The sequence below is a fragment of the Ammospiza caudacuta genome, chromosome 4, assembly GCF_027887145.1.
Source record: "Ammospiza caudacuta isolate bAmmCau1 chromosome 4, bAmmCau1.pri, whole genome shotgun sequence".
Lineage (NCBI taxonomy): Eukaryota > Metazoa > Chordata > Aves > Passeriformes > Passerellidae > Ammospiza > Ammospiza caudacuta.
In genome coordinates, this window is record NC_080596.1 from 71,285,286 (window position 1) to 71,299,012 (window position 13,727).

The window sequence follows — 13,727 nt, forward strand, 5'->3', positions numbered from 1 at the left end:
AAGCCCAAGGGTCGGGTTCAATCCTTCACGTGAACCAAATGTTTGGGTTCCATCCAATGGTTGGGGTCAACACTTCATACAAACCCAAGCTGGGTTCAACCCTTAATTTTAACCCAAGAGTTGGGTTCAAACCTTCATTTAAACCCAATAGTTCAACCCTTCATTTAAACACAATGGTTTGGTTCAATCCATTGGATGGGTTCAGCGCTTCAGATAAACCAAACTGCTGGGTTCAAACCTTCTTTTAAACCCAAGAGTTGGGTTCAATCCTTAATTTAAACCCAAAAGTTGGGTTCAATCCTTCATTTAAGCCCAAGGGTTGGGTTCAATCATTTAAGCCCAAGAGTTGGGTTCAACCCTTCATTTAAACCCAAGACTTGGGTTCAATCCTTCATTTAAACCCAAGAATTGGCTTCAACACTTCATTTAAGCCAAAGGCTGGGTTCAACTCTTCATTTAAACCCAAGAATTGGCTTCAACACTTCATTTAAGCCAAAGGCTGGGTTCAACTCTTCATTTAAGCCCAAAGGTTGGATTCAACCCTTGTTTTAAGCTCAACAATTGGATTTAACCCTGTATTGACTAAAGGGTTGAACCCAACACAGCCAAACCCTGCAGCTGGGGGAGGTTTAGTTCTCAAACACCTTTTCATGGGGAGGGACCCCAAACTGTGCCATCTGCCCTGCTGCTGGTCATTAACTCTCTGCTCCTCTGGTTTGCTTTTCTCCATTCCAAGGTGGGCCTTAATGTTCTGATCCAGAGAGCCAACAAGTTTACCCCGGCCACTCGGCTGCTGATCCAGAGGTTTGTGCCATTCCCCGCTGTCGGTAAGGAAAAATTCCTTTTCTTTGTGTTCCAGGTGGTGGCTGCAAACCTGCAGGTGCCCAGAAGCCCCTGGGATGGACACAGCTCCTCCCTTGCTGCTCATGTCCCCTCAGTGGTGGTCCCTGAGCTGGGGCAGGCAGGGATGGGACTCTGCAAAGCAGAATTTTGGCAGAAAAATGCTGCAGAGCTGCTGGTGGAGGCAGCTCCTCAGGCTTTTCAGTTGCACTTTCCACCCTGAAGCAGCTTCAGGAGTGATCAGCACTGAGTGGCCCTCGACCATTCCAACCTGAGAGCATTTCATTTGCAGGACCTGGGCTGAGCTGTGTCAAATCTTCAAATAAGCAGCAACACTGGGGTTATTTTGCAATAAAATGCAGAGAAATGGTTCTGCTCTGAATGTGCAGATTTCTGAGGAGTCCCTGGTTAAGAGCAGCCCCCAGTGTGTGCAGAACTGAGGCTGCTCCTGGAATGGTGGAGCATTTATTGGGGTTTTATCAGCCCTATGTTTGAGGGCAGGGATGCTCTGCACTCAGCCTTTGCTGGGTCATGGTTCCAACCTCCTGCATATGCTGTTATTTTAGCCCTGAAGAAATCACCAGTGGCTTTGGGGTAATTTTTTGTGTAGCTTGTTTATTTACAAAGATGGTGCAAAATCACAAAAAAAATTGGGTTTGCTCCCTGATCCAGGTTGTTTTTTCAGCCATATAATGCCAAATTCTCCTTTCTGGTTTTTCCTTTGCTGTGCAAGTGCCACATCCTCAGAGCCCCTTTACCTGTCTGCTGCTCTCACTTTCTCTGGCCTTTCTGCTCCTTTATTTGCAGAGAACTGGTTTTTGTGTTCCTCCAGCCCTAAATTGCTGAATTGCTGGATATTTTTCCTCTTTTCTGCCACAAGAGCAGCTGCCTGCTCTGCCTGCAGAGCAGGGGGGACAGGGATTGTGCTCTGCGGGTTGCACTGAGCCTTTTCCTTGTACACCAGCGGTCTGTGGGCACTGTTGTTGTTTTCCTGGGACTTTTCTGGGATCTGTTTTAGGGAGATTCAGCTTTCCTTGGCGTTTTACAACCAGGAGAGCACAAGGGATGAGTTCCAGCCCCAGGAGGCAGCTCTAAGGCGTGTTTGAGTCAAAGACAGGCAGGAAATCCTTGCTGCAGGGTTGATCTGCTTTCACACCCAGGTGTTTGTGTTGGCATTGATTGAGGACCCATAATTAATTTGTTTAGCCTGTAATTAATTCCCCAGATAATGTTTTATTTGTCTGGCTTTGTTATGGGCCAGGACATCAGGGATCCTCCCACTAATTGCTGGTTTGTGGTTTGCAGACCTGGACAAACCCTTCATTAAGATATGTCTCCTAATTCCTTTTGAGCCTCCAGCCCCCAGCAGAAAGGCAGAAATTCTTTATTTCTATATGAAAAGCCAAACACTGGGGTAAAGCCATTGCTCCAAAAACCCCACAGATGTGATGCTCAGGGATGGGGTGGTGGATTTGGCAGTGATAGTTGGACTTGATCTTAGAGATCCTTTTCAGCCTTAATAATTCCTTGATTCTGTGAAATTAGAGAGTTTTCCCCATCCCTTCCTTGCCTCCCTCTGCACTGACCTCCAGAGCTGTGCTGGTTGGGGGCAGCTGGAACACTGTGGGGACATCCAAGCTTCAGGGTCCCATCCCAAATTACTACAGGAGGGGCAGCTGCTGCTGGGGTGGAAGGCAGCCCAGACTCTAGCAGGGATGTCCTGAGGACTCCACAGAGCTTTGGGAAGCCAGGATGGGTGCTAGGGAAGGTCTTGGTGCCCTCAGAGAGGTCTGTGTGAAGGTTGTGTTTGCACCATCAGGGAATGCCAACCTGCAGCAGCTCTGCCTGGAGGACAATTTAACACCAGTGCTGCTGGGTCAGGCCATGCCCTCACCCCCTTCCAAGGTTAATTTTCCAGCTGAAAATCTCAAATTGTAAAAAAAAATCCCACCCAGGACCAGGGGTTGGATCCAGGAAACCAAGGCAGGGGAACAGCTCCTGGAGGAGCAGCCAAAGCCCTGCAGAGCCAGGGGCTGGAAAAGGGTTTGGGGTTGGTGTTGGGGCATCCTCAGGGGCTGAAGGTGTTCCCTGGAAAAGCAGGGAAGGAAGGAGGTCTTGGAGCCTGAGTCTGAGCAGGGAGGGGCTGGATCCTTGCTCAGAGGTGAGGAGGGGAAGGATCTCGGTGCCCAGGGGAATTCAAGGAACCCAATTCACCCTTTTCTTCCCCAGAACTGCGTGTAAACAGCTGGCCCCAAGGCCAGGGTGTCACTGGGGAGGGTGTGCTTTATACTGGAGATGTTCATGGCTAAAAAACCTCAGAAAACCCCAAAAATCTCATCCTAAACCTGATCTGAAGGGAATTAAAGCTCATTGGAGAGAAGGGAGAGGGAGAAAAGATTTCTCCTCCTTGGGCTTTAGTGTGTGTGTGGTTGAAATTGTTGTGTTTAGGTGATGCCCAAGGACAGATTTAGAGTGTGGAAAGCACCTTGGGATAGAAAGAATCCCTACAAACACCAGGAGTGGGGTGATGCCGTGGTGTGGAGCCCAAGCCCCATTTCCTCAGAGTGCTTTCAGAGCCGCAGTTTTCATTACCACAATTCCTCCCCAAATCCTGCAGATGACTTTGTCTGCACAAAAATTTATTTATTTCTCTCCCCCACCCCCCCCAGCCTCATGCAGTGTGCTTCATACTGGAGATGTTCATGGCTAAAAAACCTCAGAAAACCCCAAAATTCCCATCCCAGCCCTGATCTGAAAGAAGCTAAAGCTGATGGAAAGATCCTCATTGGAGAGAAGGAAGAGGGAGGAAGGATTTCTTCTCTTGGGACTTTTTTGTGTGTGTGGTTAAAATTGTTGTGTTTAGGTGATGCCCAAAGACACATTTAGAGTGTGGAAAGCACCTTGGGATAGGAAGAATCCCTACAAACACCAAGAGTGGGGTGATGGCTTGGTGTGGAGCCCAAGCCCCATTTCCTCAGAATGCTTTCAGAGCCGCAGTTTCCATTACCACAATTCCTTCCCAAATCCTGCAGATGACTTTGTCTGCACATAAATTTATTTATTTCTCCCCCCCCCCCCCACCCTCGTGCATTTGAGACATCCATGCAATCCAAGTTTAGCCATAATTAGCAGCGTTTCTGCTCTCTCAGAAAGCAGAAGGGGAGCGGCGATGTGAGCGCCTCGTCTCAGACAAACCATGCAAGCAGCTTTTGGCTTTGGGACCAGGGCAGGCAATCCAGAGCCTTGGAAAAGCATCTTGGGAGCATCAGGGCTGGCCACCCCATCCTGAGTCTGTCAGGAACTCTGTGCCAGGGCATCCCTGGCCAGAGCAGCCCTGCTGGGCTCTTTGATCTGCTCAGTTCTGATTGACAGCGAGCAGGACGGGGTGTGCGAGTGTTAAAAACGAAAAAAAAAACAGGGGCTAAACTTTCTCTAAATGAAAGGCCTTGTTTTGTTTTTTCTCTGGGATTCAGGAGCTGCAGGGTTGGGAACACAGATATTTTGATAGATGGGAAGAGTGGTCTGGTCGTTGGAATATTAAAGAGAGAGACAGAGTGTGCGTGTGTGTGTGTTCCTCTCCCTCTCGAGTGGAAGGAGCATTTGTCACCACAAATCATCCTTGATTGCACAGAGCTGCCTTCAGAGAGGGCTCACCCACCCACCACCCTCAAAAAATTAGACATTTGTTATATGACATGAATTGAGATTAATTAGCGAATATTAACCCATCAAGCAGTGCAGAAACACATTTTTGGAAGGCACTGGTACTTGCAGCAACAGTGGGTTTGTCTCAGTTCTGGGTGGAAAGTTTGCAGGGAAATGTGGTGTGGGGGGTGCTGGAAAATGCCACTTGATCAGCCCAAAAGTTTTGTGGGAATGAGCAGCTTTTCCCTGGGAGAAGTTGGGAAGTGCCTGAATGAGAGGATGGGCTGCATATGGGAGGGTGGTGCTCAAGCCCAACTCTTGGTCAGACTTTAGACAGAATTTGGGGTCATCTCAAGGCCTCAAAAGCCACAGGCTGGGCAAGGAGGAGGGGTCAGATGGTGCACAGAGCCACTTTTCCCCTAAAATCTGTGAAATCATGGAATAGTTTGGGCTGGAAAGGACCTAAAGACCACCTAGGTCCAAGCACAGGCAAGGACACCTTGCACTAGACCTTCCTGTAAGCCTATTTACCCTTATTGCCCCAGAGGGGAAAAAAAAAGTTATTATTCTCCTTGAGAATTCCATCTTTTCTTTGGGATCAGAGCAATTCATCTCAGCAGATTGAGGAGAGGAAATCTGGAGTCAGGGCAAACAGAACCTGCCAGTGGGGATTGATCAGGGCTGATCCTCCTGCCTTTCTCCTCCTCAGCCAGTGCCAACATCTGCAACGTGGTCCTGATGAGGCACACGGAGCTGGAGGAGGGAATCGATGTGTTGGACACTAATGGGAACATCGTTGGCTCTTCCAGAGTTGCTGCCAAACACGTGAGTACAGGAGCTGGGAGAGCTGGGCCACAGCTGATTCCAGCCCCAACACATCCCACATGGAGGTCCATGGCTGTAGAAGCTGGGAGTGGAGGAGATGCAGAGAACATGGAAATTTGGGGCTGGCTCTGGTGGTTTGGAAGGGCACGGTGACAGGACAGATCCCTGGTGCTTCCATAGGAATTCCTTGTGGAACACCCAGCAAAGATCCCTCACACCTTTTCCCAAATGAGGAGGACTCAGGCTCGGGGCTGAGCAGCTTTCCAACCCTTCCCTGCCAAACCTGCACCAAAACCTGCCACTCAAAGCTGGCTGAGGGCAGCCAGATGTTGTTAACCTCATGAACAGCTGGTTTGCTCTCCCTGTCAACCACTCTGTGCCACCTGCCTGGAACTGCTCCCTTCCCATCCCTGGGTGCAGTCCTGGCTCCTGAGCACCCCCTGAGCTGTTGTTTCCAAGTGGGCTCTGACTGAGATGTGGAGCTGTGCTGAGCACACGCCCAGGCACAGGAGTTAATAATATAATGCTTGGCATTTCCCTCCCTCCTTCTGTCCAAGGCACTCCAGAGACAGCAATTAATGTACAGCTCTGCAGTCCTCGGCAGGAACGGGGAGATCTCGAATAGCTCTCCATATTGTTGGTTAACAGGGGGATTAAAACAATCTGCTGAAGGGCTCAGAGACACTTCTTGGAGCCAGTTTTCCTCGCTTCCATTAACTGGCTCCAGGACCCACTCTCCCCTCTCTGTCCTGATGGCTGAAAGAGAAAATGAAGATTAAAAGTGAAGGCACTGTGCAAGTGATGTAGGTGGAGCTTAAATGTAAAATTTGGGAGTTCTGAGAACTCCTGCTCAGCTGCCAGCCAATCCCAGCTCTTCCTCCTGGATAGGTTAATCCTGGTTTTTGTCATGTGAAACGTGGCAGATCCTCAGTGTGACACAGCTGTCCCTGTGTGAGGGTTTGTTGTGATGTTAGATGTCCCTGTGACATAAAATCATGGGATAGTTTGGGTGGAAGGGACCCTAAATCCCATCCAGTATCACCCCTGCCCATGGCAGGGACACCTTCCACTGTCCCAGGTGGATCCAAGCCCCAGTGTCCAACCTGGCCTTGGGCACTGCCAGGGATCCAGGGGCAGCCACAGCAAATCTGGCAATTCCAGCCCAGCCCCTGCCCACCCTCCCAGCCAGCAATTCCTTGCCAAGATCCCAGCCCAATCTCCCCTTTCCCAGTGGGAGCCATTCCCTGGCTCCTGTCCCTGCAGGCCTTGTCCCCAGTCCCTCTCCAGCTCTCCTGGAGCCCCTCCAGGCCCTGGGACATCTCTGGGCCTCAATAAATCCAAGCCCTGCCTAGGTTGCTCCCTCTGGTGAGTCTGGCCGGGAAGGACAGATTGTGGAGGCACAATGCAGCTCCATGGTTGGGGTTTCGTGGGAGAGGAGAGCCCTGTGTGTCCCAAATCCCTGCAGGGAATGAACCAGCAGTGATGGGAAACAATTCCTGGAGCAGCAGTGAGGAGCTGCATCCCCAGCACGGGGATCACAGCTCAGCTCAGGCAGGAAGGGCTGAAAGTGCTACTTGGCTCATGGTGGGATATTTCCCTACATCATCTCCCCTACATTTCTCTACACTATTTCCCCTACATCATCTCCTGTACAATTCCCTGCAACATTTCCCTCCAGCATTTCCCCTGCAGCATTCCCCCTCCAACATTTTCCTACAACATTTCCCTACAACACTTCCCTACAACATTTCCCTACAATGTCTCCCCTACATTTCCCTACAACATTTCCCCTCCAAAATTTCCCTACATTTCCCCTACAACATTTCATCTACAACATTTCCTCCACATCTCCCTCCAACATTTCCCTACAATATTTCCCTCCAACATTTCCCCACAATATTTCCCTCCAACATTTCCCTACAACATTTCCTCCACAACATCTCCCCTTCAACATTTCCCTACATTTCATCTACAACATTTCCTCCACATCTCCCTATAACATTTCCCCTACAACATTTCCCTACAACATCTCCCTACAACATTTCTCCTACAACATTTCCCTACATTTCCCCCACAACATCTCCCCTGCAATGTTTCCTCCATACTTCCCATCAGTGATTCCCATCTCATTCCCATCAGTGACATAGGTGACACCACCTATTAGAGTCCAGGCTCTGGCCAAGCAGTAGCTCTATTCAGATGGGATAATTGATGATAAACCCAGATATTTTCTGCATCAAAAAGTATCCAAATTGCTTTGGCTTGGCAATTTGACCACCTGTACATGACAGCTGAGCCTGCTTTTAAAGTGAGCTTGGAGAATCATTATCCAGGCATGATTTTGCAATTCCCAACTGCTTTGAGGTTTGTCAGCTGCTGCAGACTTTGGAGTGACAGTTCAGTGCCCTCAGCAGAGCCATCCCGAGCCTGGCAGGTCCATCCTGGGTTGGTTTGGGATGTCTGCATGTGTTTGTTTGTTTGTGTTTGCTCCACAGGCCCTGCTGGAAACAGCCCTGACCAGAGTGGTCCTGCCCATGCCTATACTGGTTCTACCTCCCATCATCATGTCCGTGCTGGAGAAGTGAGTATGACCAGGGGGAGGGAGGGGCCTCAGAGGGTGCCAGGCATGGATATTTTATGGGATCATGGAATGGTTTGGGTTGTAAAGGTCCTCCAAGGTCATTGAGTCCAACCATTTAATGGAATCATGGAATGGTTTGGGTTGGAAAGGTCCTCCAGGATCATTGAGTCCAACCATTTTATGGGATCATGGAATGGTTGGAAAGGTCCTCCAAGGTCATCTAGTACAACCATCCCAGCACTGCCACCCATGTCCCCAGGTACCACATCCACAGGGCTTTTGTTGGGTTATGTTTTAGTCTGGTTTAGAGATGGGGTTTTAAAAACTTTTATTTTATTTTTAGTCTCATGTGAAGGGTGAGATAATGCAGATGTTATAAGTTATGTTATTACAATCAGAAGCTGTTTCTTAATTATAATACACTGTGTTTCTTTGCTTATTAGCTTTAGCTCCACTATGTTGTAAATGTTTTGAAGATAGTTATTTAAAATTACCCCTGGTGGGTTTTACTACAATGTATCTTTTACAGTTCTATTTCTCTAAAGTATAGAGTCTTTTTTGTAAGGTTATCTTTTGAAACTTAATTTCTCTCTCAACAATTTCTCTCTAATTCTATGGCATTTCTAAGTCCGTATTTCTTATCTCAGGGTTTGCATACAGATGTACACTATGAAAGCCTTCTGTCAGGCTTTGAGAATTTTCTATAAATCCATTTCCCACAGGCTTTGAAACCCCCCCAGGGATGGGGACTCCAACCCCAGTGCTTAACAACCCTTTCCTTGAAGGAATTTCCCCCAAATCCATCCTAAACCCTCCCTGGTGCAGTTCCCTCTCCTCCTGTCCCTGTTCCCTGGAGCAGAGCCCGACCTCCCCAGCTGCCCCCTCCTGTCCTCTCCTTGTGCAGAGCCACAAGATCCCTCCTCACATTTCATCCACCAAATAGATTTTTTTGCATATTAAATTTCCACATTTAGGACCAATCATTTCCATCATTTCAATCAATTTCCATCATTTAGGACCAATGTCCAGCTTGTTGAAGTTTTATGTTGGTGTGATTATTTTAACTCACCCTGCCAGCCCAGCAGTTTCAATAACCCATGGTGGAAGGTCAGTGTGAGACAAAACTCCTGAATTCAGTGGAAAACTGCTCCTGGTTTTTAGGAAACATTAGAGATTAAAAGGGCTCAGCTGGTTTTCAGAGAGATTATCATGGAATTGCTTGGGTAGGAAGACACCTTAAACACCATCTAATTCCAAGGAGGAGCAGATTCCAACCCCCCTGATTTTGTGCAAAACATTTGAATTTTATTTCATTCTCCTTCTGGACAAAATCGCTGCAGCCTCTTCCCTGTTCTAAGTCCTTTGTCACCCACAAAGCCAGGATTTACCTGCAGGATCTGCTGGGAATGTGCCTGGGAGTGGCTGTGCCTTACTCTGGAGTAACTTATTCTGCAGTAATTTACTCAGGGCTTACTCCAAGTCATATGTAGAACTGAGGCTTTGCACTGAGGTGGTTTTGTGTGTTCCCACTGGTTTAACTGGTTCCCATTTAACCATAAAAAAAATCAACACTCAGGACAAATTATTTTATTGCTTCAAATTATTTTATTGCTGAATATCCACAGATAAAATCCTTTATGTGCAAAAAATTTGGAGAAATTTGTAGAAAATTTCTCCTCTCTAAATTAATAAATTATTGTCTCCAGCAGGACACACTGAGGGCCCATCCTGGGCCATCCCCAGGCTGAAATAAGCCTGGCAGTAAAATTGGATTGGCACATGGGGAGAAAATAAAACTGATGGTGAAATTTGATCCCTCCTTTGCAGTAAAATAAAACCAGTAAATCACTTCTTTGTCCTCAGGGGCATCATAAATCCTTGGATTGATACAGGTTTTGCTGAATGCACCTGTGCTCAGTGCAGGCCTTTCTAAAACTGATTTTATCTGTGAACTGACAGGAGATTGCCCTCAAAAAAAAAAAAAAGTCATCATTTTAACGTATTGAAAGCTTTAATTCACGTTTGTGAGAGAAAATTTTCCTTCTCGCTGCCACAAAACTCCGTGGGTATAAAAATATCCGGGCTCTGCTTTTGCCTGCCTGAATTGTGCCCGGAGCTTTGTGCCTGCTGCATTTTCCATCAGATATCCTCGGGTTCCTGGAAGGCTGGCAGTGAGAAGCAGCAGGGATGGGAGTGAGGTGTGGCTTGGCCACGCTGCTGGAGCTGGTGGCAGCTCTGGAGCAGCCCTGGGACATGGGGAGTGTCCCTGTCTGTGCCTCAGGGAGCTGAAGTCAACTCTCAGATCTTAAAACTCGTTCCCAAAGGGCTCACTCAGAGCTGAAAGCTCATTTTGGGGAAAAAAAATCCATTGGAGCATTTGGGGAAAGTGTAACTTGATAAATTTAGTGGGATTTGAGTTTGAGGAGGGTGTTTTAATGGGGGTGAGATCCAGGCAGGCATTATCCATTTATTTATAGAAATCCCTACAGGGGCTGTAAATGGGAAGGATGAAGGTGTCACTCTGCAGAGCTGGGATCAGGAGCCACAATCTGGATCTTCCAATGGATTTACATTTGGGATATGGGAAGGAGGGGATGGTTCTTCCAATAGGTTTGCATTTGGGATTGTGGGAAGGAAGGAACTATTCCTGCAAGTTGTTTGAATTTGGGATGTGGAGAACGAAGGGAATGATTCCTCCGAGTATTGTGAATTTGGGATTGTGGGGAAGGAACAATTCCTCCAATGGATTTGTATTTGGGATTGTGGGAAGTAGGGGATGATTCTTTCAATGGATTTACATTTGGGAAAGTGAGGAAGGAAGGAACAATTCCTCAAATGGATTTGCATTTGGGATTGTGGGGAAGGAAGGGAGTTATTCCTCTGAGTATTTTGAATTTGGGAAAGTGGGGAAGGAAGGAACAATTCCTCCAATGGATTTGCATTTGGGATTGTGGGAATCAGGGGATGATTCTTCCAATGGATTTGCATTTGGGATTATGGGGAAGGAAGGGAGCTATTGCTCCAAGTATTTTAAATTTGGGAAAGTGGGGAAGGAAGGAACAATTCCTCCAGTGGTTTTGCATGTGGAATTGTGGGGAAGGAAGGGAGAGATTCCTCATTTGCATTTGGGATTGTGGGGAAGGAAGGGGGTGACTCCTTCGAGTACTTTGAATTTGGTATATGGGAAGGAGGGGACAATTCCCATGCCCAGTGTGATTCCAGGTGCAGGTGGGTGATGGTGCTCACCTGGGTGGGACTCCCACCCCTCCAGGGCCCAGCCCCTGCCCCCAGCAGGGTGTCAGACCCCAGGAATTCTCCCCAGCTCGCTGTTCCCAAAGTTTATTTTAAGTGGCCAGTTCCCGGCCGCCGTCTCTCCGCTTGCATCCAGGTCTTTCCTCTCTCCCAGCCATCTCTCCATCTGCATGTTTTAACTCCCCCAGCTGCCTCTCTCGTCTCTTGTGCCATTTTTTTCAGCTCTCTTGGCTCCTCTCTTCTCTTTGCCTGCTGTGTATTTTAACTCCCGGGGCCGCCTCTCTGCTCTCCAAGTAATTCCATGTTCCCTCCCACCGCCGCGCTCCCGCTCTTGCCCATGTTTCATGCATTTCCTGCTGCTTGGACTCTGCTGGAGCAGTGAACATATAGAACCAATGTTTATTTTCAGCCTGCATATGCCACGCAGGGAACACGGTGTCAGTTATCCGTGCAGATGTATTCTCATTGAGCTTTTATAAATAATATCCATGCCGGCAGCTCTCGCCGTGGGGAAATATTGGTTTGGAGGTGTCTGAGGGGTGAGGGTGACTGATAATGGGGTGTCTGTGGTGTTCTGTGGTGTCTCTATGTCCCACAGGTGTGGGGACAGCAGCAGCCACTACAGGAAGTTGGGCTCTTCATCCCCATCTCCCTTTATTCCTTTTATTTAGCCCCTTCTATCAGTCCTTTGTTTGGTTGTTATGATGAAATTTGGGAGATGGAGCTGTTTGCTCCCAGCCACCATCCAAGGCTTCTCCAGCAGCTCCCTGCAGAGCTGCAGCTGCTTGGAATGGGGCAAGCCAGCCCTAAGTGCAGCCTCACTCTGAGCTCTGGGCTGGGAGAGCCCAAATTTTTGGCCTCTGTGGTCTGGCCAAGAGTTGGAGAAGCTCAGTCCATCACCAGCATCTGCTGGGGACACTTTGGGGGATCTCTGAGCAGAACGTGAGCTCTTCTTACATCCTTATCTTATCTCAGACCTCCTCTGTGCCCCTCAGAGAAGACCTTTCAGAGAGTCTGAAGCACTGAGAAGGTTCCAAAAGCTCGGGAATGTCAGGATGCCCTGGAGAAGGCCTTGGAGCTGGCTGGGCAGTGTCTTTGGAAGAGACAAAGCTGGAGCTGCTGGCAAAGGGCAGGAACTGAGGGAGAAATGGGAGCAGAACAGTTGTGTCCATGGAAGAGGAGCATTTCTGCTCTTCTTCACCTCCAGATCTTCCTCATGCAGCAGTTCCCAGGGCTGTTTTCCTGTAAATCCCATAAAACCAGGATGCTCCCGGGCTGGATCAGCACTGCAGAGCTGCTCTGGCTGAGCTGAAGCAGTGGCACCAGCAAAAATGGATTTTCCTGGGGGCTGGCCAGTGCTTTGTGGTGCTGGAAGGACATTTTCTTTTCCTTGAACCCTGTTTGTTCCTGAAGAGCTAGGGTGAGGCAGGAGTTCCCCCTGGCCCTGGTGTCCCTGGGTTTTACTGGAGACATTCCCGTGCAAGGGAGTGCAGGATGCTCCCACAGGTGCTTCTCCTCCCAGGCCCCGTCCAGCCCAGCCCTCAGTGAAGTTTGTTTGGGCTCAGCAGCTGCCAGCAGTGACACCTTCAACTTCTGGGGCTGTTCCCGGAGTAAACACGGAAACTGCTCCTTTAATGGTGTCAATCAAGTTCAAAAAGGCCCAACCTCCCTCCTTTTGCATCTGCTGTGTCCTCTGAGGGGCTCAGGGCTGGGCTGCAGGGTGAGGACAGTGCTGGCCTGGCTGGGTGGGACAGCAGAGCTGCTGGTCACTGGTAGAACTCACATTTCCCAAAATAACCCAAAATGGGTGAGAAAAGCTGGAAGACAGAGCAGAGAGACCTGACAGGCTCAGCAGGACGGGGATCTGGGGATCCCAAACTTCCTGGGTGCATGAGAGGGGTGCTGTGAGGAGTGTGAGAGCACTCAGGATCACCCTGGACCCCCCCAGGACCCCCTCAGGATCACTCAGGATACTCCAGGATCCCTCAGGATCACCCAGGATCCCCCAAGATCCCATAGGATCCCTCAGGAACCCCCAGGATCCCCAGGACCCCCCAGGGACCCTCAAGATCCCCCAGGATTCCTCAGGACCCCCCAGACGCCCCCAGGATTGCTCAGGATCCTCCTGGATGCCCCAGGATCACTCAGAACCCTCCAGAATCCCCCAGTGTCCCTCAGGACCCCCCAGATTGCTCAGGATCCCCAGAACCCCCCAGGATTCCCTAAGACCCCCCCAGGATCACTTAGGATCCCCCCCAGGATCCCTCAGGATCACTCAGGATCCCCCAGAACTCCCCAGCATCCCCTAGGATCGCTCAGGACCCCCAGGATCACTCAGGATCCCCCAGGACCCCTCAGGATCCCTCAGGATTCCCCAGGACCCCTCGGGATCCCCCAGGATTCCTCAGAACCCCCCAGAACCCCCAGGAACCCTCAGGATCCCTTAGGACCCCCCAGGATTCCCCAGAACCCCCCAGGATCCCCCAGGATCCTCCAGGATCACTCAGAACATCCCCGGATCACTCAGGATCCCTCAGGATGCCCCAGGATTCCCCCAGGACCCCTCAGGACCCCCCTAGAACCC

The 13,727-nt window shown here is 49.4% G+C and overlaps 1 protein-coding gene across 1 annotated transcript in view; it reads left to right on the plus strand.

Annotated features, from left to right (window-relative positions):
* SFXN5 (sideroflexin 5) overlaps nucleotides 1–13,727 on the plus strand; it is a 104,560-nt gene that overhangs the window by 62,636 nt on the left and 28,197 nt on the right. The window contains exons 10-12 of the mRNA XM_058803622.1: nucleotides 737–827; nucleotides 5,195–5,310; nucleotides 7,806–7,891. Of these exons, the coding sequence (XP_058659605.1) occupies nucleotides 737–827; nucleotides 5,195–5,310; nucleotides 7,806–7,891 (293 nt within the window). The remainder of the gene's footprint in view (nucleotides 1–736; nucleotides 828–5,194; nucleotides 5,311–7,805; nucleotides 7,892–13,727) is intronic.